This window comes from Balaenoptera borealis (assembly GCF_965194805.1).
Source record: "Balaenoptera borealis genome assembly, chromosome: 1".
Lineage (NCBI taxonomy): Eukaryota > Metazoa > Chordata > Mammalia > Artiodactyla > Balaenopteridae > Balaenoptera > Balaenoptera borealis.
The window spans coordinates 97,516,521-97,539,572 of NC_138860.1; the positions used below are offsets into that span (position 1 = coordinate 97,516,521).

At 52.2% G+C, this 23,052-nt stretch overlaps 1 protein-coding gene across 6 annotated transcripts in view; it reads left to right on the plus strand.

The window, feature by feature from the left end:
* The first annotated feature begins 6,723 nt into the window (after positions 1-6,723).
* The window catches only part of KCNA2 (potassium voltage-gated channel subfamily A member 2), a 28,962-nt gene continuing 12,633 nt past the window's right edge, over positions 6,724-23,052 (plus strand). Inside the window, exons 1-3 of one of the 6 annotated variants that reach the window (XM_082403528.1) lie at positions 6,724-6,791; positions 8,911-9,249; positions 9,691-21,117. In XM_082403528.1, coding sequence (XP_082259654.1) covers positions 9,854-11,353 — 1,500 coding nt within the window. In that variant the 5' untranslated portion in view covers positions 6,724-6,791; positions 8,911-9,249; positions 9,691-9,853 and the 3' untranslated portion in view covers positions 11,354-21,117. Of the gene's footprint in view, positions 6,792-7,311; positions 7,393-8,079; positions 9,250-9,690; positions 23,027-23,052 lie in introns of those variants that run through there. The other 5 variants (XM_082403530.1, XM_082403527.1, XM_082403529.1 and 2 more) reach the window with 5 other exon arrangements.

The window sequence follows — 23,052 nt, forward strand, 5'->3', positions numbered from 1 at the left end:
TTCCTCAAGGTCACATGCCCCAAGGTGGCAGAGCTGGGGCTGGAACTGCCAAGCCGACTGTCTTTCCATGGTATCAAGTTGCTTCTGGTTTGTCTGCTTTATTCCCCTTCTCTATGGATTAAAGACAGTAAAGAGGAGAGAAGAAGGATGTAGCGGTTATAGTAACAATCAGGCCCCGGGCTGTGGACACTAAGGAGACAGTGTGTGCTAGGCTGCCTTCGTGGGGCAAGAGCAGTGACGGTTCCCCCATCTCTGGGCTGTTTGGGCCACACCTGGGCCAAAGCTCTCTCCGGTGGGGACCTCTCATGAGGCATACTTAATGAGTAATTTTCAGAGAATGACAGGGTGATGCAAAGCCTTAAGCCATGGCATTTTAGGAAGAGGTGAGGGCCCAGGGATGGTGACCTCAAAGAACAGAGGCCTTGGGGCTCCTGGTCACTCTCTCCAACTTTGTGACATGCAGATATGTGCTGGGGAGGTGGGTGCAGAACCGTACTTTATGGCCACGAGTGGAATGAAGACCCCTGAGTGAAGGCTTCAGGAAGGAAGATTCCAGGTCAACGAAAGGCAATCAAAAAGTCAGCTCTGTCCACAATTGGAATGGCCCATGGTGAGAGGGAGTGAGCACCATCCCTGAAAGCGTGCGTGCAGAAGAGGAAGGAAAGTGAGCCGAAGAGTCCTTAGGAATCCTTGAAAAGTTTAAAGCGCAGAGTGACAGGTGGACAAGATCAAGTCCAGCCCATAGGATGCCTGGATACTCGAGCTATGAAAACAGCACAGCAGAATAGTTAAGACCATGAATTCTGGAGCCTGAATTCAAATCCTGGCTCTTGCCTGGACCAGCAGTGTGACCTTGAGCAAGTTGCCTAACCTCTCTGTGAAATAAGGAGCCACATCCCTCCAGGCAATCATCCTCCCCACTCTGCCATCCTCTGGGCGATGCTCTGCCCCCTGGCAGTGGCTGGTGTAAGGCCGACCCTCCTTCTTGACCCCTCTAGGCCTAAGGCAAGAGTCAGGAACAGCCCCTGCCTGGTCCTGTGGTGACTCAGAGTTCTTCAGAAGCAGGGGCCTTCCAGAGATGCCAAGTCTGGGGGCTGAAAGGCAGGGGGAGATGGTTAAACTGTGGGGTGCCACGGAGTCCACGCACCTGCCGGTGTTCACTAGTTCACACACACGGCTGGGCCAGATGCTCTGTGCTCGGCCTGGACCAAACACAGGGATGCAGGCAGAAGACACGCGCCCCTGCCTTCAGGATGCCCCCTGCCCAGGGGAAGACAACATAGGGACAGAGACAGACCCAGGAACTCAACGTGATAACCTGTGTCCCAGACAGAATTCAGGCATTGCCTTAGAGGGTGGGGACCAGAGAAAAGGTCCAGAAAGGCTTGGTGGAGGATGTGACGTGAGTTGAATGTTAGAAGAGTAGTCAGTCATTGGGGTTTTGTGGGGGGCAGGGTGTTCTGTGTTGGGAGCCTGGAACCATCTGGAAGCTCATATTTCTTTAGCCCTTCCTGCAGGTGAAGTACTGAGATAAACACCCTGTGCACATTCTCTCATTTGATCCTTGGAGCGAGAATTAGGCATTATTATTCCCATTTTACAGACTGGAACTCAGAGAAGAAAAATACCCCACCTGAGGTCACATGAGTGGCAAACAGCAGAGCCAGGACTCAATCCCAGGCCTATGGGACTTTAGGTCTTTAGTTAATCTGTGTGTTTTAAGCCAATTTGAGCCTTCAAGATAATTTAATTTGATGCCAATATAGACTTCTGGGATGGGGGACAAAGGGAGGGCAGGGGAACATCAGATCATGAAGGGCTTTGCTTGCCTTTTAGGTCATGCAGTTTAGGGAGCCAAAGCAGGAGCCATAGCAGTAGGGAGCCAAAGAGGAGTGAAGAAGTAAGTGACATGGTTGGATTTGCGCTTTAGGAGGATAAGCATGACAACCGTGGGGGGAGAAGAGAGGCGGGAGCTAGTCTAAAGGCAGGGCACCAGGAAAGACTGCAGTGGCCCAGACCTTGCCTGCAGGTGGCTTAAACCAGGGTAGCAGGAGAGGGGGAGGGAGTCAGAGAAAAGTGAACAGATGCCAAGGCCAAGTGATTCATTGGCTGTGGGTGATGTCAGGGTGGGGGGAAGCAAAGAGAGCTGATAAGGACCGCCAGGTTTCTAGTTTGGGCAACAGGGTAAAAGGTGTCCACTCCCAGCAAGGAGAATGAGAGGGAGAAGCAGGCCTGTGCAGCGGGGCTGATGAGCCTGCAGCCGTGGAGACAGGCCTGGGCTGAAGACAGAGCACCGCGGGAGCCAGCCGTGAGCAGCCCCAGGGAGCAACCTTGCTCCGGACCTTCATCTGACCCGGGCCAGCTGGCTCACGGGATTGAGCCGGTTTCCTCTGTGCGCCACCGGGACTCGGTACAGATGGCAGCCATATGCGGTGCCGGCTGGAGAAGGTGAACTGTCCCTCTCGCAGACGGGGTGTCAGGGCATTCAGAGTTGCCTCTCCCGACATCCAGGCCACGCTGGGCAACCTGAGTGAGCCACCCTGGCCACAGAAACAGTCCTGCATCAGAAGAACCCAGAGACGCTGTGGTTGAGGGGGCACACTGCCAGCGTGCCCAGAAGCCAAACTTCGTCCATGCGCAGCTAAAGTTATAGGTGGTCCAGGCGATGTGGCCTAGGACACAGAAGGCGTCTGCTCTCACAGTTCGTCATAAACCTCTCCCACTTCCGTTCCTAATAGAGAAGACCATGGTGACCGTGCTGAGAGGATGGTCTGCTGGCAGCTAACGCTTAGTGTTTGCTAGGGCACAGGCACTGTTCTAATTGCTTTACATTCCAATCACTCAAAAGAAATATGAGGTGAGGAACCAAGTCACAGAGCCAAAAGGTGCCAGGCCTGGGGTCAGGCCCTGGACCTGCCAGCACCGACAGCTGTGCTTCAACCACTATGCTATTCTGCCTTTGGGTGTTAACAGCAGGGGCCTGATTGTGAGACAACCAGCATAGTGCCTGACACAGGGGAGTGGCTCCAAAGGTGAGGGAAGGCCCACCCCCTTCAACCATTCCTTAATGTACTCTTCTATTTGGCCAAGATTTGCAGGACGGTGGGTTGAGTGCATAGCAGCTAATTCAGGACAGGAACCAAGGCCCAGGCCTCCATACAGGAGTTCCTTGGAGGCAGCAGGAGTTAATCTCAGAAGGCTTCCTGCAGGAGGCAGCCCTTGACCACCTTAGGAGACGTGTAGGAGGCAGTTCTCAGATAAGTAGGGGGCTGCAATGATGCTCACTGTGCTTCCGGGGGAAGTCCTCAGACGTCAGGCATGACGCACACTGGCAGGGCGCAGTCACGACAGCAGTGACGGCAATCACAAGAACAGTGGACTCTTCCACGTGCATCAGGCTTTTGGCTTTTCCAAGTGTGTCCACACGCATTCTTCTCTTTGATCCTAACAAATGAGATTGTAACACACACTAACAGTGAATGTTAGTTTCCTTCCTTCCTTCCTCCCTCTTTCTCTTTAAACCCTATGAAACAAAGGGAGTGGGGGCGGGAAATGTTATCCTTCCTATTTTACAAGTAAACTGTGGCACAGAAAGGTCAAGTGAGTGGCCTTGGGTCACACAGCTCTGCATGCTAAGACTACAGCCCTGGTCCGATGCTCTGTGCTGTATAGCCCTTGGCCAAGGTGAGGGATGCTGAGCCCTGGGTCTTGCAGGTGAGAGAAGAATCACTAGAGCTGCTCCAGCACAGGGCATAGGGCAGAGCCTTCAGGTCCTGAATCATATGCACCACAGCCCCGACTCCCTCGGTGTGAAGAGTTCATCACCATCAGCACCAACCCGCCTCCAAAACAGACCTCCTGTTGGGTTGGGCAACCTCCACAGGACATGCTGATATGCCCTGAGGCTCTGCAAGTTCTGCTGGATTGAATCCACGTTCCTGAGACCAGGAAGTGAGCCCAGAGGCCTGCCACTCTGCTAACAGTGGAAGCAAGCAGCAGAATGGAATGGTGATTTGTGGAATCAGACAGTCCAGTTCCATCCTAGCCTCACCACTTACCGGCTAAATTACCCTGGACAGCGACTTGCCTTCTCCTAGCTTCAGTATCTGCATTTGTAAAATGGAGATAATGGCACCTTTCCCACTGGCTGGTGGCAAGGATTAAATCAAATGGTCCGTGGAGAGCTGTCAGCCCAGTGCCTGGGCTCACATTCCATGCTTCCCTGCCCTGCTTCTGGTGGGCTAGCGGGGGCTGTGCTGCCACGGTGGGTGGGTGGGTTCGTGGGCTAACCCTCCCAACAGCCTGTGAAGTATCCCCATTTTACAGCAAGCATCAGCAGAGGTGGCAGTCATGCAAGGAGGGAGAGCTGGTCCTCTGGGAGTGACCCCTCTAGAGGCCCCTATGTTCATAAGTTGTGGTGGAAAAAACTAAGCCCCTCCCGCCTGTCCCTGTGGTGCTTGGGTGGGGATGGGGGTCGGTGTGGGCATGGACGCACCGTCAAAAACTCCTCCCTTCAATGGCTGTAGTCTTGGAGGGCAGGAACCGACACCTTCCCTGTGCTGGGCGGGGGCCGGTCACTCGCTGTGACGGTCACCAGTCTTTCCCTCTGATGAAAGCAGGACCTGGCTCCCAAGCGGAAAACTGGACTGAAGGGGCAGGGAGTGGTCTTTGGGGTTTGACCTGCCCCAGGGAGGGCATCAAGGGGCACTCCAGCTGATCTTTCGTGGCCAAAATGGGAAATGGTGACCTTAAACACCTAGGTTAAGCTAGCTGGCTGTCCACTCCATAACTCATTGAATCCTTACCCACCAACCCCGCGAAGTCATTTTGCTGTCCTATAGACAGATCGGAAACTGAGGCTCAGAGTTGAAATAACTTGCTCAAGGTCACACAGCTAGCAAGTGGCAGGGGTAAGAATTGGGCCCCATTCTTTTTCTCACACAGCATTACCAAACCAAGTGACACCTTTCAGAGCGGGAGCCACAGAGGTAGAGCCCTGAACAACTGTCATGCTTCTTTTTTTAATTTCCTTCTTTGGTTAATTTCTTTCCTTCTCTGGTTAATTTCTTTCCTTCTCTGGTTAATTTCTTTTTGGCTGTTGTTCACACTTAGATCAGACTTTAAAGGGGAGAGGTAGGATGCCATGACCCTGAGGCCAATCAGTTGGAAGGAGGGTCAGAGGAAAATCCCAGAGAAGGAAACGAAATTTAAAGGCTGCTCATTCTACCTGAGCAGGGACTGTGAGGGTTACAGGTGTATCAAGACCTCATTCAAGTCCCAGAGCCACCTCTCGGTGGCCTTGGGCAGGTTGCTTCATCTCTCTGCCTCAGCTTCCTTTTCTCTGCGATGGTGCTGATGTAGAAATCACCTCCTCGAGCTGTGAGGATTACACATCCCACTAGGCTAGAGGTGTTTGGCACAGTGACACGTGTTAAGCATATGTCACCAATGAGCACAATTATTAATTCTCCCTTGAGAACTTTTCTCTGTCCACGGCTTTCTTTTCAACAGAGGAGGGCCAAGAAAATATATGGACATGATGAAATGGATAAGACTGTTGTGCTTTAATTGACAGAAAGACCCTATGTGGCAAGAAGGAGGAAGAGAGCCCTGGGGGCTGGTCGGGGGAAGCCTCTAGAAGGAGTGTGAAGCAGAGTTCTGGAGGATAGTTTGGTGAAGGAGGGGTGGGCAGACTGAGAAGCAGAGAGAACCTGGTGACTGGGCACTTAGAGAAAGAGCCAAAAGCTAAGCAGGAAGCTGGGAGTTAGAAGGGAGTTTCCTAGGGAAGCAGAGTGGAGAAACCATCATTTGTGGAGTGTCTGCTGGGGGCTAAACTCTTTGCATCATAAACAGTTTAACCCTCACAACAGCCTGTGAAGTATCCTCATTTTGCAGATGAGGAAACTGAGGTCCAGAGACATGAATGAACTTGCCTAGGACCTGGCAGGGGTTTAAGTCCCAGCCTGGCGGGTTCCAAAATACCCAGGTCACACTCAGGTTGGGACACTGCCAGTCCAGCTTCTATGAGGCCCTAAACCAAACCAGTCCTGCCTGGTAGTCATCTGTCATTCCCAGAGCTCACTGAGGTCACTGTCCCCCTGCAGCTCTGGTTAGGCCCCCAGTCTTAAACCATACCTTGAATACTACCTTGATGAAACACTTGAATCCCACAGACCCGGACCCTGTGGGCTCTCAGAGCTTCCATCAGGAGCTACAGGCCTAAAGAGGAGGGAGGGTTCTCTGAGCAAGGAGGGCCCAGCAGCAGCCTCCCTGGGGCTAGAGGTCCTCTGCGCACAGGGCTCCGTGTCTGCTGCAGTTTGGGCTCAAGGAACCGCTGTTTGGAACAGCAATTCAGACAGGAGACCAGAACTGGCAGGGGCTTGGGGCTGTCACGGGGCTCCCAAGAGCACCCTGGGCCCTCTCAGATCCACCATCTGAGCAGAGGGCAGACGGGGCTTCCCACACATTCTTCCAAAAGCAAAGGGCATCTTCCATCACCCACCCCGGTGTGCCGTGAGCTGCATTCCCAATTCCAGAGCCCCGTGGGCCAGCTGGCTTTGTGAGGTCTGTGAGGGGCTCATTTTGTGAGGAGCTGGCGCTTCCCTGGGGCAGCTGCACGTCCCCCAGCCTTCCCTGCCCCGGCTCTGAGGGAGGGAGTCCAGAGAGCCAGCGCTGCAGTTCTGCCGGTTCCTGCGGCTCGTCCCGGTGGGGGCGAACACAGCAGCGAGTTTCTGCCACACTGCGGCCCGCACCTGCTGCATTCCCCTCTGCGAAGCCAAAGCTTTGGCTGGGTAAGAGGCGGGTGGGAGGCAGAGCTGGAGGAGGGGTCGAGGCGGCGCTAGAGGGCAAGGAGGGGGTCTGCAGATTCTGTCTGGCAGCATCATAAGAATAGCAACACATTTCCCACGGGGCTGGATCCCTTCTCAGGCCTGGGAGAGCTGCTACTGATTGTTTCCTCCTTGGCTACTTCTTACTGTTGGCAGGAGTCTCTCATGACCGCTCCTCAACTTCTGCCCCCGGTGCCCCGGCCCTGGCAGCACCCAGCTCAGCCCTCCACAAGGTTCTGGTTAGTAAGCTGAGCTCTGCCAAGGGATGGGGTGCTTTCCTCCCGGGGCCCCCACTGAGAGGACAGCCCGGTGGCGACGGCGGGCGGCGCGCCTCGCCGGCTCGGGCCCCCGCCGGCCCCTTTAATTCGAGTTCGCTGGCGGCCAGGTGCGGCGCTGCGTGGCGCGGTGCGGCTGCGGGCGGCGGCCGGGCTCTCCTTACGCGCCGCCGGCGGGACTGCAGAGCCGGCTCCCGGCTGGCCGCCCGCATCCCGCCGCCGCCGCCGCGGTTCCGCCGGCGCTTGCGGTCACCCAGAAACATGGAGGCTCCGGGTGCCCATCGGGAAGGGTAAATGGGTGTCGGGGTGCTCGGCTGCGCGTGCTGCCTCCCCCTGCCTGGGCTGCGGCGCCCAGAGGGGCTGCGGGGCACCGGGCGGCGCAGCCTGCAGCGCGGCGGGCTCGGGCTGAGTCCGGGGCGGGCGAGTCTGTGCCGACCATGGCTGCCGGCCCGGGCCGGGGCGGGCGAAGGGGGCTGGTGTCCAGCGGAAGGAGAGAACACGGAACGGGCTCGGGGACCCTCCGGGCAATGCGGGGCGCGGGGCGAGGGGCGCAGAGAGGAGCTGATGGGTGATGGGAGGTGCAGTGACAGCATAACCATGCCTGGTAAATAGAGCCGGTTGGTAGGACCCATATCACTTGCGACGGCCGGGCAGCGTTCCCCCCTCCGGCTCGGAATGAAAACGGCTTTTCGGCAGAGAAGGGCTTTTCCGCCTCCCTGGGGCCGTGGGCTGCCGGGGTGACCCCGCTCTTAGGAGGAAGCCAAGATCTGGGGCAGCAGCCTACTCCCCACCCCCAGAGTTTAGGTTCCAGTGTTTTCCGAAGGAGATCGAGCCTAGGAGCTCCCTCGGATCCTAGGGGCAAAAGAGCTGGGCTGCGCTCGGGCCCGCCGCTCGAGCCCCCTCCGGATCGGGCAGGAGGGGGTTAAGGTGGCGCTGACTGCCGCGGCCAGCTGGTGGGTCTGATCCACTCGCGCGGAGCCGAGCGCGGAGCACGCCTGGCGGAATCCCGGCCGGAGCCCGGGGCGATGGGGAGCGGCCCCGGACCCCTCCCCGCCCTGGGGCCGGCAGGATTGGGCCGGCAGGGGGCCAGCCCGGAAGCCGGCTTCCTCCAGGCTCCCCCTTCTCGCTGCTGCCAAGCCGCTTCGAAGCCAGGCTGACTGAGCCTTGGTTTGGTTCTGCGCTCACTGCCGAGGAGAAGACGTGAGGGATTTTCTTTTGGGGAGAAATCGGTGGTCGAGCGCCTGCCCAGTTCAAATGCCACCGCGCCCGGAGGGAGGCCTGCAGTTTAGGGATCCCTGAGGGAGAGTAAGTCCTGGGACCAAGCCAGCCAGCTTTTGGAGATCGACCTTTCTGTGTGAGGAGTCTCCCTAAATGAGCTCTGAAGGAGTGTGTGTGTTGGGGGGCCAGAGTGGGGAGGAGCCCTTCTTCTCCCAGGACTGCAGAGGTCAGAGCTGGAAGTCAGGCTGCAGCGTAGGAAGCCCTCCCCTTGGGAGATGCTGTGTCCTGACCTGGGGGTGGGAGGCTTTGTGCAGAGTCCCTCCTGATGGCTGCAGAGGACCAATGGGGTATCTGGCTCAGCCCGGGGAGGCCCCTGGAGGAGACAGGCCCAGCCAAGTCTGAAGGCTTGTTCCCTGGGAGAACATGCTTCCAACTGATGTAAGCCTGCCCAGAGGTGGCTGGGAGGCTGAGGGATAGTTCTCAGGTGTGACACCAGAATGCAAGGTGGGCATGGAAGAGAAGCTGCCAGCGCCCTCCTAAATCTTGGCACCAGCTGCCCAAAAGCCCTGATTCCACCTTGTTTTTTCCAGGCAACGTCACACCTCCTGAGGACAGCCAGGAGGACTCTGGCTTTTGCTGAGCATTGCATCTTGCCTCCTTCCTTTCAAAGGCTCCAGACCCTATCTCGGCTGTCCTCGAGTCCTGCGTGCCCTTGACCAGGCATCCCACTGCCCCTCCAGCCCAGCCCAGCCCTGGAGCTCACCTCCAGGACCTGGAGCCTACCCTCCTGCCCAGAATGACTCACCATTATTTCTAGCTCAAGTGAGAAGACGTGATGGGGAATCAGGCTGCCTGTTTGTGTATCTAGGATTCCTGCAGCATCGGATCAGTTCTGCAAAGAAGAGAGCTGCAGATTCCTGCCTTGCCAGGTAAATCAATCTATTGTTTAATAACAGCCATGTGTAGAGTCATTGGGGTGTGGGCAATGAGAGAGACCCAGGCCCAAGGTCCACCACTGCAAATACCTCCCAGGGTGCAGGTATCTGCAAGACATTAGTTCACTGCCTGGGAGAAGGTTCCCTTCCAGCCTCTGGTATGGGGCTGTGCTCCATGAAGCCTGTGCAGTGCAGAGGGACCTGTACCAGCCACCTACCCCCAGTGCAGGGCATTCCAGAGCTTTCTTGAGAGACCACCACCTGCTCCCCTCTCATCCCCAGCCAGGCTACGAGGTGAACATAAATCTTACTTTTTTGTGGTGGTGGTCATATTTTTGAGCTTCTTGGCTGAGAGATGAGAGAGAAAAAGCAGCAACCCAGGTCGAGTTGCCAATGCTGAGTGGTCTTATGTCCTTAACCGCCTCTGTCTTTCAGCCAAGCGGGGCTATCTCTCTGGCTCTCAGAGAGACCTGTGGGCTCCCCTGCAGGAGCGCAGGCCAATGCTGCTGTGTTTCCTGGGGCCGTAAGCAGCACCCTGAGCTCCCTGCCGCCAGGCAGCTAGAAGGCGTAGCGAGAGGCGCTTCTCTTGGTTCCAATTATGACAGTAGCCACCGGAGACCCAGTGGATGAGGCCGCTGCCCTCCCTGGGCACCCGCAGGACACCTATGACCCAGAAGCAGACCACGAATGCTGTGAGAGGGTGGTGATCAACATCTCAGGGCTGCGGTTTGAGACCCAGCTAAAGACCTTAGCCCAGTTTCCAGAGACCCTCTTAGGGGACCCAAAGAAGCGGATGAGATACTTTGACCCTCTCCGGAATGAGTACTTTTTCGATCGGAACCGCCCAAGCTTTGATGCCATTTTGTACTACTACCAGTCTGGGGGCCGGTTGAGACGACCCGTGAATGTGCCCTTAGATATATTCTCTGAAGAAATTCGGTTTTATGAGCTGGGAGAAGAAGCAATGGAGATGTTTCGGGAAGATGAAGGCTACATCAAAGAGGAAGAGCGTCCTCTACCCGAAAATGAATTTCAGAGACAGGTGTGGCTTCTCTTTGAATACCCAGAGAGCTCAGGGCCTGCCAGGATTATAGCTATTGTATCTGTCATGGTGATCTTGATCTCCATCGTCAGCTTCTGCCTGGAGACGTTGCCCATATTCCGGGATGAGAATGAAGACATGCATGGCAGTGGAGTGACCTTCCATACCTATTCCAATAGCACCATCGGGTACCAGCAGTCCACTTCCTTCACCGACCCTTTCTTCATTGTAGAGACCCTCTGCATCATCTGGTTCTCCTTTGAGTTCTTGGTGAGGTTCTTTGCCTGTCCCAGCAAAGCCGGCTTCTTCACCAACATCATGAACATCATTGATATTGTAGCCATCATCCCCTACTTCATCACCCTGGGAACAGAGCTGGCTGAGAAGCCAGAAGATGCTCAGCAGGGCCAGCAGGCCATGTCACTGGCCATCCTTCGAGTCATCCGGTTGGTAAGAGTCTTTAGGATTTTCAAGTTGTCCAGACACTCCAAAGGTCTTCAGATTCTAGGTCAGACCCTCAAAGCCAGCATGAGAGAATTGGGCCTCCTGATATTCTTCCTCTTCATCGGGGTCATCCTTTTCTCTAGTGCTGTCTATTTCGCAGAGGCCGATGAGCGAGAGTCCCAATTCCCGAGCATCCCGGATGCCTTCTGGTGGGCAGTCGTCTCCATGACAACAGTAGGCTATGGAGACATGGTTCCAACTACTATTGGGGGAAAGATCGTGGGTTCTCTATGTGCAATTGCAGGTGTGTTAACCATTGCCTTACCTGTCCCCGTCATAGTGTCCAATTTCAACTACTTCTACCACCGGGAGACAGAGGGAGAGGAACAGGCCCAGTACTTGCAAGTGACGAGCTGTCCAAAGATCCCATCCTCCCCTGACCTAAAGAAAAGTAGAAGTGCCTCTACCATTAGTAAGTCTGACTACATGGAGATCCAGGAGGGGGTAAACAACAGTAACGAGGACTTTAGAGAGGAAAACTTGAAAACAGCCAACTGCACTTTGGCTAATACAAACTATGTGAATATTACCAAAATGTTAACTGATGTCTGATTGAACCCTATTAACATACTCACAGCTCAATGGAACTAATGCAGATATTGCATAATAGCCTGCATTGTAGTCAGTGTGTTCTACAGTGTGTATCTGGTTCTGCATGGAAAGCAATAGTCGTGCCAGTGACTTTTGATCTTTTGATTTTTGATTTAGAACACAGAATATGTATCCATGGCTTTCATGCAAATCTTCATCACCGGCTTAGGGGTTTCCAAAGATGGGAGTCACCTATGGAAGCCAGGATTTCAGAAGGACACATTGAGGCCACCTCATAGCAAATACAGAACCCACCACATCAGTGTCACCTTTTCTTCCTAATGAAATGCACACGGCATCTCGGAGATGCAATTCCCCCCACCACCCGACTTGAGCCTACCTCCCCCTTCACAGAGGAAAACCACGGTAGCTTAGCTTTAAAGTTCTGCTAATTATTCGAAAGGTCTTTCCCATTTTTGCATTGAAAAGAACACACAGTGCTGTGTGTTGGAATTACTTTCTGTGTCACAGGCTGGGGGTTTGTGAATTGCAGTTGCCAAGCAGACGCTCCGGAGGCTTGTGTTTCATAACGGAAAATACTGCATTCGGTTTTTTCTCTGCAGTGTCGATGTGAGGGAAGCCCAGGGGAGGGACAGTGAGGATGACCGAATGTGAGTTGTCAAGTTTCACATTTGCTCCCTTAGCCCTACGGGGAGAAGCTAACAAACCAAGGGACCTCTCAGCTTCAGATTTCACCATTTTTGCAGGCTTCAGGGTCACAACAACATGTCTGATTTCTTCGTTACACTGGAGGTTGCAGGCATCTGCTTTCCTAGTGCTGGGGCCCAGCTACACTGACACTGCAGTGAAATTTACCAGTGATTCGACAGAGCTGCATGGGTGTTTGTTGCATGAATCTCAATATTTAAAACACAGGAGATAACCTATTTTCTTAGTAGCCTACACAGTATTCATATTTAGAGTATTAATAGCCTAGGAATGGCATTGAACGAGGGTTGTTTTTTTTTTTCCCATCAGAAGACAAAAGCCCTCAATCAGGAGAAAAAAAATAGACTGTTTGGGGTGGGGAACCAAAACTTCTGGCCCTCCAGCCCACCCCATCCCTGTTCTTCCAAATGGGGGCCCACAGCTCTGCAAAGCCGGGAAAGTGAGCAGGGAAAGCAGTGTCTAAACACCTCACGTGACTGCACCTTAGGAATTAACCTAGTCATGGGCATGACTGTATAGCTGACTGGGGCATCTCGTCCTGAGGAAAGGCGGATCTGTGGATCCAGTGTATATAAATATGTATCGAGTATCTCTTTCACGAATTCCTCTACCTAGCTAGCTATAGAAAAAATTGCATTTGAACCTTGTATAAGCTTATGCAATATTTTTGACACAGGGCAATATATGCATGTGTTTGACTATGTGCACTAGAGTGTATATATATATATACACACATATATATATATTTATATATACATATATATACATACATACGTGTGTATATGTATATATGCACACATACATATATAGTCATTCTCTGGAGTTCAGGTTCAGGAGCAAATCCACTGCTTGGTGGGTTGGTTGTCTCAGAGGCCTAATGGGTTAATTTGTCTCATTGGTCATCCCACTGGGCCTAGGTTTGCTGCCATTGCCTCAGACACTCCAGTCTTCATGGATTCTTAGATGTTCGAATTGTCTTTCTGCCCTCCATGTGCTGCAGCTTCAGTTTCTCATGGCTGAAGCTTGTCTTACTGAGTGCACAAGGGCCCTAGGGCCCTCACAGCTCCAGCTGTCCTGGGCCAGACCCAACCCAGGCCTCCTCTCTACAGCCCATCATCTCCGTTCTCGTCTTTCCCCACCCTGTCCGGTTTTTATTTAAGACGTAGAATGTATTTACCAATATAGAACATACACAAGAGACCTACATATACCATGAACGAAGACACAACCTGCAACTCTGATGCAAAATACACAAAAACAACATGGTCATTTGCCTCTGCATCAGTCACTTTCATGAATCTTTCCCCAAAGAGCCAGAATGGATCACCTGCTTTGAAACCAAGGACACTAAGGAGGAGGGCTCCTGGGGACCCAATTCCACAGGTCTGGGCTGAAAGGAAACCTCCTCTATGTGGAAATTTCTGAAGTTCAGGACCAAGGGATGGAATCCCTAGTTGATCCACAGGCATCATGTTCTCTCAAGCTCTCTCCGCATTAAACTGGCAACCAGGGCTGCTTAAGAAACCAAAGGCTGGGTAAAGAATCATTCCCCACCCCCAGAATAGGCTGAGAGTGAAGGAGCACTGTACAGCCTAAAGGTAGAGTTCAGCTGGCCCTGGAATAGATGGAGGAGGGGAAGCTTTTGCCTCACAAACTGGGCTTCTTTGCCTTTCAACATAATAGCTTAAATTTCCCAAACACAGCGAGTTGTGTGGTCAGGCTGCCCAGGCATGACTCCAGCCCCGGCCTCACTGTTGGCTCTTCAGCACCTACAGTTACCCTGGGGGGGTGGGGCACCAGCCCAGGGTGCTCACTAGTTCCTGGTCACCCACATCCCCAGGGGTCTGTAGGGCATCCCAGGCCCAGCGCAAAGCCTCTGTGCTTCTCTTCCTCTCCTATATGGGAGGTGGTGCTGCATTTCCAAGACATAGGGTGGAGGGACGCAGACCTTGGGAAAACAGATGGTAGAACAACCCATACCTAAGGCCTAGGTTGTGGGGTAGATATTTTATCCCAGTGTCCTTGACCTGGGACTATAAAATGTTCACCCACACCAGCACACAGACATGCACACCCATCACAAAAGAGATCTACGTTGTTGCCATACACAAATACAAAACATGCACCACACGTGCAAAATACACAGAGACCAAATTAATGAAAAGGGCACTCAAAAGGTATACGGTTATACCTATATCCAAAACATGCACACTCAGCACAGACATGGAATGTACTTACCAATACAGAACATATACAAATACCTACATACACCACGTACAGACCTGCAACTCAGATGCAAAATACACAAAAAATACATGGACACATGGGTATACATACAGAATACACAAAAGATACTTTACTATTATTTCTGCACACAAAATACAAACTCGGTTTATACACACAATATATTTATTCATATTAGGTACACAAAATACAGCACACACACCCAAGAACACACACCCACACCACACATGAAATGTGTACATATACTCAGATCCATTGTTCTGCCCCCATAGCTATAAATTAATAGGCATAAACAAAAGATCAGATTTAATCATCTTTCCCTAGCCTGCGTCTCTCCCCCTCAATATCCTTCAGGAAATCTCTTCCTCTAGTCTTTTCCCCCGCCTCACTCCTAGATTTCAGAAAAATAACCCCAAGGTTTAAAGCAAACTATGGGCCACCATTGTCAAGCAGATCTCTGATTAAGACTGGGAATCTCATAGGGTTTCTACCTGTTCACCTTCCTCCCACCAGAAACCCTGGTGCCAAGTATGCAAGGACCTGGGACAGCTGACCGTCCATTAATATACAACCTCCTGGCCCTGTCCTTTCTTTCAAAGCAAGTCCACACAGACAACCCAATAGCCCAGTCTCCCCTGCTCCCAGCCCCTGGGATCTCTGGATTCAACCCTGTCCTCTTGAAAGCAGTGGTGGCTCAAGAAAACTGCAGGGTCGTAGGCCCAGACCAGAGTAAGGATGCTCCCAACATTCCCTCAGCCCACAGACCTTATCGCCCCTCCATCCCCAGTGGCTTTGTCAGGGGGCTCAGTCACAAAGTCGAGGCCATATATAGACTTGTCTCTTAAAATGAGTCACCTTTACTTGCTTGTGGCATCTCACTTGCTCTTGGGCATAAGCCCAATGGAGTCAACTCCTGAGTCCCCTCTATGGGTGGGCAATGCCAGGCAGGCTTCTTCCCCTGCCCCGGCTCCACCTGGATGCCTTGCCTCCCATCCAATGGCTGTACCTTGAGGAAACACACACCAATTCAGCTTAAGTAAAACCTGATTAAGGACTTAAACCTAATGTTACACAAGCAAACAGCATGTTTTTCTCAGAAGGCCTGATTTGTATCCTATATTCTAAGGCCAGATTGAAATGCTTTGTAAGATTACACGCTGTTTTGGGTTACGCACAGAGCTGGCTCTTCCCACTAGTAGGACTAGCTGAGAGCTGGGTGCGTTATGGTAAAGGCTTCACCTCAGATGGAAGTTGGGGGGTTGAAGTCAGGCATCAGATCAGGTCTCTACTCCTGCGGCCATCCAGGATGTGCCCCACGCTTCCCTCCTAAAGATGGTCAAGCTCTCAGTCTCCATGGAGGAAGCAACAGCCACAGGGAATGGGCGTGTGGGTCCAAATCTGCACATTCAGTGCAACATGCTGGGCCTTTCAAGTGTTTTCAAGTCAGGATACCAATTTTCCCTTTCGCTTCAGCAGATGCCTCCATGGGCTCAAACTTTCAAGGAAGTTGGAGTTCTCAGGAGTCTACAGAGAAAGAAGTCCAGGAGAGGTGGAGAGGTTGTCAGGAAGAAAGAGTACCTGAGCTAGTCATATTTCAGAATTAACTTTTCAGGAGCTGAAATGTACCTAAGGTCATAATGAAGGCACTGTGCTTCCCGAAGCTTCTGTGGTGTTTGACACACTCTTCCTTCCTCTCTGCTTCCCTCTGCTCCTCTCAACTGGGCCTCCAAGGATGGAGTAGGCATGAAACCAGGAGGTTATCCCTGAAAGGGGGCCCCAAGGGAGTGTGCCTCCAGACTCCATTGGTCTGGTGTGGAAAGGGTTCCCAGGAAAGCTTTGTTGGCCTGAGCCCCCAGCCTGGGGGCTCATGTGGCCACCCCGTGTGGAGAGGGCTGCAGGATTAGCTTGTCCTGTCTGCTCTCCCTGGATCTCTCACTCCATTGTAGTGAGGTCTTTGGCCAACTTCCTTAATCATGGTCAACCATAAAATATCAGTGCCACGCCATGTTGAGGAGGGCAGGCTGGGGGTTCAGTGCTGCCAACAGTAGCAGAGAAGAGAGGTGGAGGCTGATTTTCCCCAAAGGAAACTATAGAACAGTTTGCAAATTGCATATGAGGGTAGCACCAGACCCCCCCATGGCAGGTGGGAGGGGTACACTGCTTTGAATTGTTTACCCAGGGGTGGGGATGGTGAACCCTGTTCCAGCTCTGGCTCTCCTGGGGCCCATTGTCATAGCAGCCTCCATCTGGGTGATGGCTGTCTGGTCTGAGAGGGCTGCTCTATACATAGGGTGTAATTTCCAGGGTGCTCCTTGGTTACACAATGGAGGCTTGCCCAGCCTTGGCGAAGTGTCCATTGCCAGGTTTGAACCCATGACCTCAACCTCATTAACATCATTAGCCACCTGAGCCAACTAGCAGAGCACTGGATGCTGGGAGGTGTCCAAATGGCTAATGTGACCATTATCTTGATCCTCAGACTTGGCCCTTGTTGAGACCAGCCCTGTTCTCTCATCAAAGCAGCAAGCAGGGACAGGTGCAGGTAAGGGATCCCTGACAAGCTGGGATGGGTCTCTTCCTCAAACAAACCTAGTTCACTTTTCCCTTCTTTCTGCTTCCTTTCCCACCAAAGTTCAGCTCCATCTCTCATAGTTTATTTTTTAAAGAGGAAAAGTGCAATAAACTAAATAGTGACTGTTTTCTTTAGCAATAGTTATTTCAAAATCTTGTTCTCAGGACTGAAAAGTGATAGTACTTGGATTCTCAGATAATGCCCTTGGCCTCTGGGCATTAGTTCACCATCTCTGTAGTTCCCTCTTCTTCCCACATGGTCACATGACTCCTGCCCTCTGAGGCTCTGACCTTCCTTTGGAATGTAATCATACACCGGTTCAACATCTGCACAGGGAAGGTCCGGGAGAAGGCTTTGTCACTCTGACTCTTCCCCGTGTGCACCTCTCTCTGTCTCCGTGTGCATCTCCGTCCCTGTCTCCCTGCCACCTGCCCCTTCTGCCTGCTCTCACATGGCATTCTCACAACCTCTAGGCACTGAAACCTTGAGTTTGAGTGACTTCACACCAGCCCATCTCGTGGACTTACGGTCAGACTGGCAGGGTGTAATGGAAGCCTGCAGGAAAGCGCTTACCAATAGATAAGAATAAAGCATCCTGAGCCATTACAGAAGATCATTTCCATGCACTAAAAGCCATTACTTGATCCATTTGTTTTCCTCCCTCCCCTCCCCTGGGAGATGGATGCTGGAGGAATGTGGCCTGGAGGTTTGCACCTGGGATGGGTAGCCTGGGCAGATTTGGGGAATTGCCCTCTGGCTGTCCTTCAAAACAAGCTGACTTGCTTAACCAAAGGGATGCCATGAGAGCTGTGGAGGGAAGCAAGCGTTTGTGGGCAGAGGTCTACAGGGAGAGCATTTGTCGGTGGTTAGGGCATGACAGTAGTGAAGCAAAGACCCCACCACCCAAGATAGTGTACTGTTGCACAAATATTTGCACACATAACTGGGGACTTTAGAAGAGTCTCCTTTCCTGAAAAAAATCTGTGTGGTTGTATTTTCAGACTGGACAATCAGGGAAGGCTGGCAACGCCAGGGTCCCATCCCATTCCTTTTCAATCTACCTTGCTCTATACGTGCGTATACAGCAAAACCTCAGTTAACTGATGGGGAAATGCTCAGGGAAGGGAGCCGTCTGGATGGCTTTACAATTATGGTTTTTTTGGTGGGAATGGGAAAACGTGTTTTGGTTCAACCTTTGTTATGAAAAAAAACCTTTCCTAAGTAGGTTAGTATAAACTTTCCTGCCTTAGTAAGTAAAATGTTTGAAGATGACAGAAGACCTTGCATTGCTCAGGGTCAACATTCTCAACCTCAGTGCTTGTTGTACAGAGTGTGGATGGAGAAGACCAAAGAAATAGGCTGAATGTCTGCTGGCTGCAAGACATCCCTGGAAGTTGGCTATTTGGGCTCATCAGATAACGCCCTTGCTATCATTTGCCTCTTTCTACTGAAATTATAGTAAGAAAACATAATTCTCATTAGTCGAGGTTTTGGTTAATTGGTCCTGAGCTATCACAGGTTTTCCATATATACATATATCTGTATATATATATATATATATATATGTATAGTATATGTATATATGTATACCGTTGTTTCAAAAGTTATACAGTTATACACTGACCGATCCCCTTAGCGTCACTAATGTGGAATACATTTGGCAACCCAAGAAATAAACTGCATTTATTTGAATTTTTTAAATGACCTTCCTTTGCATTCTCACTATATCTCCAGTTCAGCTCTTTTTCTCCTGCGTAGGGACCTCTCTAGAAGGTAGTTCTTTCATAACAAAAGATCAGGCTCCAGCATCTTTCCCTTCCCTCCCATGTGGCTGCCTGACTCAGGGATAAAAGGGAAGTCTGATCTAAAGGCCAGGTGCTTTATTCTTTGTTCTGTCTGCCCTGATTGGCTGTAACCTCATCACTGAGGACCAGAAAAGTTATTCCAAACTTTGTACCTCTGGGGGAGGGGAAAGCTCGAAGACCTGGCAAAGGACGGATCTGTTTCCCTCTCTCTTTGTCATTGGTGGTAACCTAGGCTTGAATTTCATGAGATCTGAAAGTAACATTTTTAATGAGGAACTAAAGGACATCGCTGCCCCGTGGAAGGCGAGATGTGTAGCAACCAGTGGAGCTAACAAACCCATCCTCTTGTTGATTCTGGCCAAATCTAGGTTGCGGTGTGGGCAGTAGAGCACCCATAATTCAGCTGCCTCTTTGGAGAAACAGCTGGGTCTGAGCTGAACCATGCTGTCATTCTCCATCTCCCTGGCAGTGTGTTAGACCCATGGGAGATACTTCCAGCCTCACCTCCTGCATTTGACTGTGTGCGCTCTACCTAGACAGCGGTGAGAGGGGCTCCTGGTATCTGACGCAAGTGAGGTGGTGCAGGGGGGCTTGCCCTTTCCCAACATTCCCAGCAGCCCTCCGGTCTGGCCAAGTTGGCAGCAATCAGATAATAGAAGCCCATAAACCAGACTTAGCATGGCCAGCTGGTAAACTGGAGCAACTGAGGCAGCCTGTCCTGATAGCCCCTTCTTACACCTCCTGAACCTCAGCAAGGAAACGAATATAACTTTCTGTGCTCCCCTGCACTCCTAAAATAGTCAGATATGTTCCAGAGGAGTTTGCAGTTGAGAACTGCCTGCATCATTCCAGGGACAGATGCACAGGGCAGGTGTAATTACATAATAATGTGGACAGCTGCTGCAACATCTAGGTAATTGAGGGCGGTGTAAATGCAGCAGTGCGCTAGGACCTTTGGTAGCTACTCAGAGGACTCAGTCCTGGGTCTCTTCTCTGTCTTCATGAGAGGGCTGTAAGCCCTGTTTCTCCTTGAAAATGATTCCTCAGACACTCACTTTGTTTGTATGAGCACATAAACACTCTGGGCTGCTAGAGAGAGCAAGAGAAGGAGCTGGGAGGAAGAGGATATTCAGGGGTTCACTTTGCTACCAATTTCCATGTCAGCTGCTGACACGCCTGCCTTTTTAGCTTGTGAAGTACAGGGCGAGGACTGTGACCTGCCAGGTAGGGCTGGAACGGAGCAAGCTGCCACAGGCTAAGAAGTGAGAGAGAAAAGCACGGAGAGTAGCCTGGCTGGCTTTGGCGAGGGTGAGTGTCAACTCCGGAGGGTCTGAACATGCTCCGTGCTTGCCCCAGTTCTGCCTTCACGTGGGATCCAGCGACCCAGTTTCCCTTTGTTGTCGTGCTTGGATGATTCCTTCATTTGAAGGGCCCCAGGAAGCTGGAAAGTCCCATGATCGAGCTCCAGACTGCTGAGCAAGCAGTGCCTGGGCCAAATTGGCCTCTGACTGGGTTTCTGCATCCCTGCACCCTTTGCTCCACTAAGGGTAATCTTGGAACAGTCAGGATTAATGGTGCCAGCAATCAAGGAGAATTCTCTAGTTTTCATCAGGGACACAGCTGTAAAGCTCATGAGTGCACGATGCTTTTTCCTTTTCTAGACCTGTGTGCTTATGTGCTTATATAGGCTGTCTCTGGAGATTTATATATTACATGCACATGTATATAAAATGTGGAAATGGCCGCTCACTTAGCCTCACACAGCACAGATTCTAATTAGGGTCTGCACTGGCTTCCTCGCTGCTCAGGCATGGCTCCGCAGCTGTCCTCCGTGTCCTAGCTCTAATAATTTCTGAAAACTCAAAAAGGAGAGGCAGATAAATAAGCCTCCCTGGGATCAATAGGAGAAGGAACTCCAAGGCTGATGGTAAAGCTCTGTAAGGATGATGCCAAAAGGGAACCGGGGTCTCCATGGTGATAAGAGGCCAGGGACCAATGGGAGCTGGAGGCGGAGCAGGACTTGTGGGGAAGACTCATGGGAGTTGGGAGTCATTTAACTATTTGTTTGCTTCATGAAAATTTAGACACCAGCTATAACCACATTGCACAGGATGTATAGGTATTATCATTCTTGCTGACATGTTCTGGAAGCTTTCAGCCCCACCAACACTGCCCCGCCCAGGACTTCTGCAGCTGAGAGTTCCTGTGTCAGTAGGGTCTGATATTTGTACATAGGTTATACATATATGTGTACATACGTGCCTCAATGAACATTGCCTGTCCACCTGATCATAGGTGTACATAGACTTCATAGAGCTCCACAGTCTTTTGTAAATATCAACACAAGTAAATAAGTATATAAATATATATTACTGAGGATTTATTTTAACATCATTCTGTGTGAAATGAAAAAGCAAATAAAATTTTTGACAGACCCTGATCGTTTCCACCTTCTTTCTTGCCCGACTAGATTACCATCTCTCCAACATGCGCGTGCACTTGCCTCACTCTCAGTCCAGTCTCTGCAGCCATGAGGGCCCATCCGGAGAGCGGAGCAGGACAGGAGAGGGCTCTCCTGGATGCATCAGGGACCACCCAGGCCGTGTGCCCACCTGCTCATCCTGAGAGCTCAGCGCACATGAAGCAGAGGATGTGGATGGGAGGGTAGGGGCAGGTTTGAGATTCCTCCCCCATTGTGCGTGTGCTTCTTGTGTCTTTTGTGGAGCTGGGGATGTGTGGGGCAGGGGGACCCGGTTTGAAAACCAAAGGCGGTCAGACCCCTGGGAGTCCCTGAACTCCAGCCGCACCCGCCCCCTTTGCAGGCCTTTTCCTCAAACCCCGCCCGATTTCTGCCGAGCCAGTGCCTCCCAAGGAGGAGGGGCCTGGCTCCTCAGCCATACAGTGGCGCCTCCTTGGAGAAGATTCTGATATTCACACACCCACACACTGCTGAGGCATTTCCTCTGAGGGCTATCCTGGTCCATAGCTGGACTCCCCAGCATTCAGATGGCTCAAAAGTGGCCACGGTGTGGGTGGGACAAGTCCTTGCCCTCAGCAGCCGCCAGCAAGCACATTGCACCCCCCACCAAGCCTCTCATACCCCTTCCAGTCTGCCACACTCTGCCCCTGGGAAGCTGGCCAGCTGAAGCAGCTGGTTCTCCCGCTCCCTCCCAATCTCAGCTTCAGAAAGCTTTGTTCAGGGTAGCAGGTACTGAGGTGACAAGGGAGGTGGTGATAGAGGAAGGAGAACCATTTGGGACAATGGCTGCTGCTGGCACCCTTGCCCAGGGGGCATTTTGTCCAGCATGGAGTGGGAGTGTGAAGTGCCCAAAAGAGCTCTAGATGTCTGCAGCACAGCCCCAAGCAGACTAGAGGTGGGGACGGGGCTCCTCGCCCCAAGGAAACGGGACGCTGAATCAGGCTCCCAAGGTCAGTCCCTCCTGCTGGACAGGGAACTCCCACCTCCAAGGAGCTGAGAGCTGGCAGCTGGGGAGGGTTTTGCCCATCCCCGAGTGTTTAGATTTTGTTAGGTAAATACATCAAGGGGAAAGTGAAGGGGAGTGGGGATGTGTGGAAGCTACAACATCAAGGTTCCCATTCTTCTCTCTGCCTTGGGACGGGGGCTCATTTAGTGCAAGTGTAGACCACCCCTGCCACTGAGCACACTGCGCCCTTCCCTGCCAGGCCTGCGGCACCTGCCCTGTGTACTGCCCACCACAAAGCCTGGGACCCCGGCCTTTGCCCAGCTGGTTCCTCCCAATGAAGAGAGGTTCTCGGGGGTGTGTGTGTGAGGGGGGACAGCCCGCGTAGTCCTGGGGCCAGTGTGGTGGGCTGGAGGAGCAAAGCAGCATTAGAACAACTGAGAAGTTAAATTAAGCCCAGAGAGAGAGGCTCTAGAGCCAAAGGCTTGGGTTTGAATCCCAGCTCCATCGCTCACCAGCTCTGAGACCCAGGCATACTACGTCACTTCCTGAGCCTCAGTTCCTCACCTCTATAAAGGAATCCTCATGCCTACCTTATCTTCTGAAGATTAAACGAGTGTGCCTGGCACTTATTGGAAGCCCAATAACAATAGCAGGGGCTTCCCTGGTGGCGCAGTGGTTGAGAATCCGCCTGCCAATGCAGGGGACACGGGTTCAAGCCCTGGTCTGGGAAGATCCCATATGCCGCGGAGCAACTGGACCCGTGAGCCACAACTACTGAGCCTGCGCGTCTGGAGCCTGTGCTCCGCAACAAGAGAGGCCGCGATAATGAGAGGCCTGCGCACCGCGATGAAGAGTGGCCCCCACTTGCCACAACTGGAGAAAGCCCTCGCACAGAAACGAAGACCCAACACAGCCAAAAGTAAATTAATTAATTAATTGATTTAA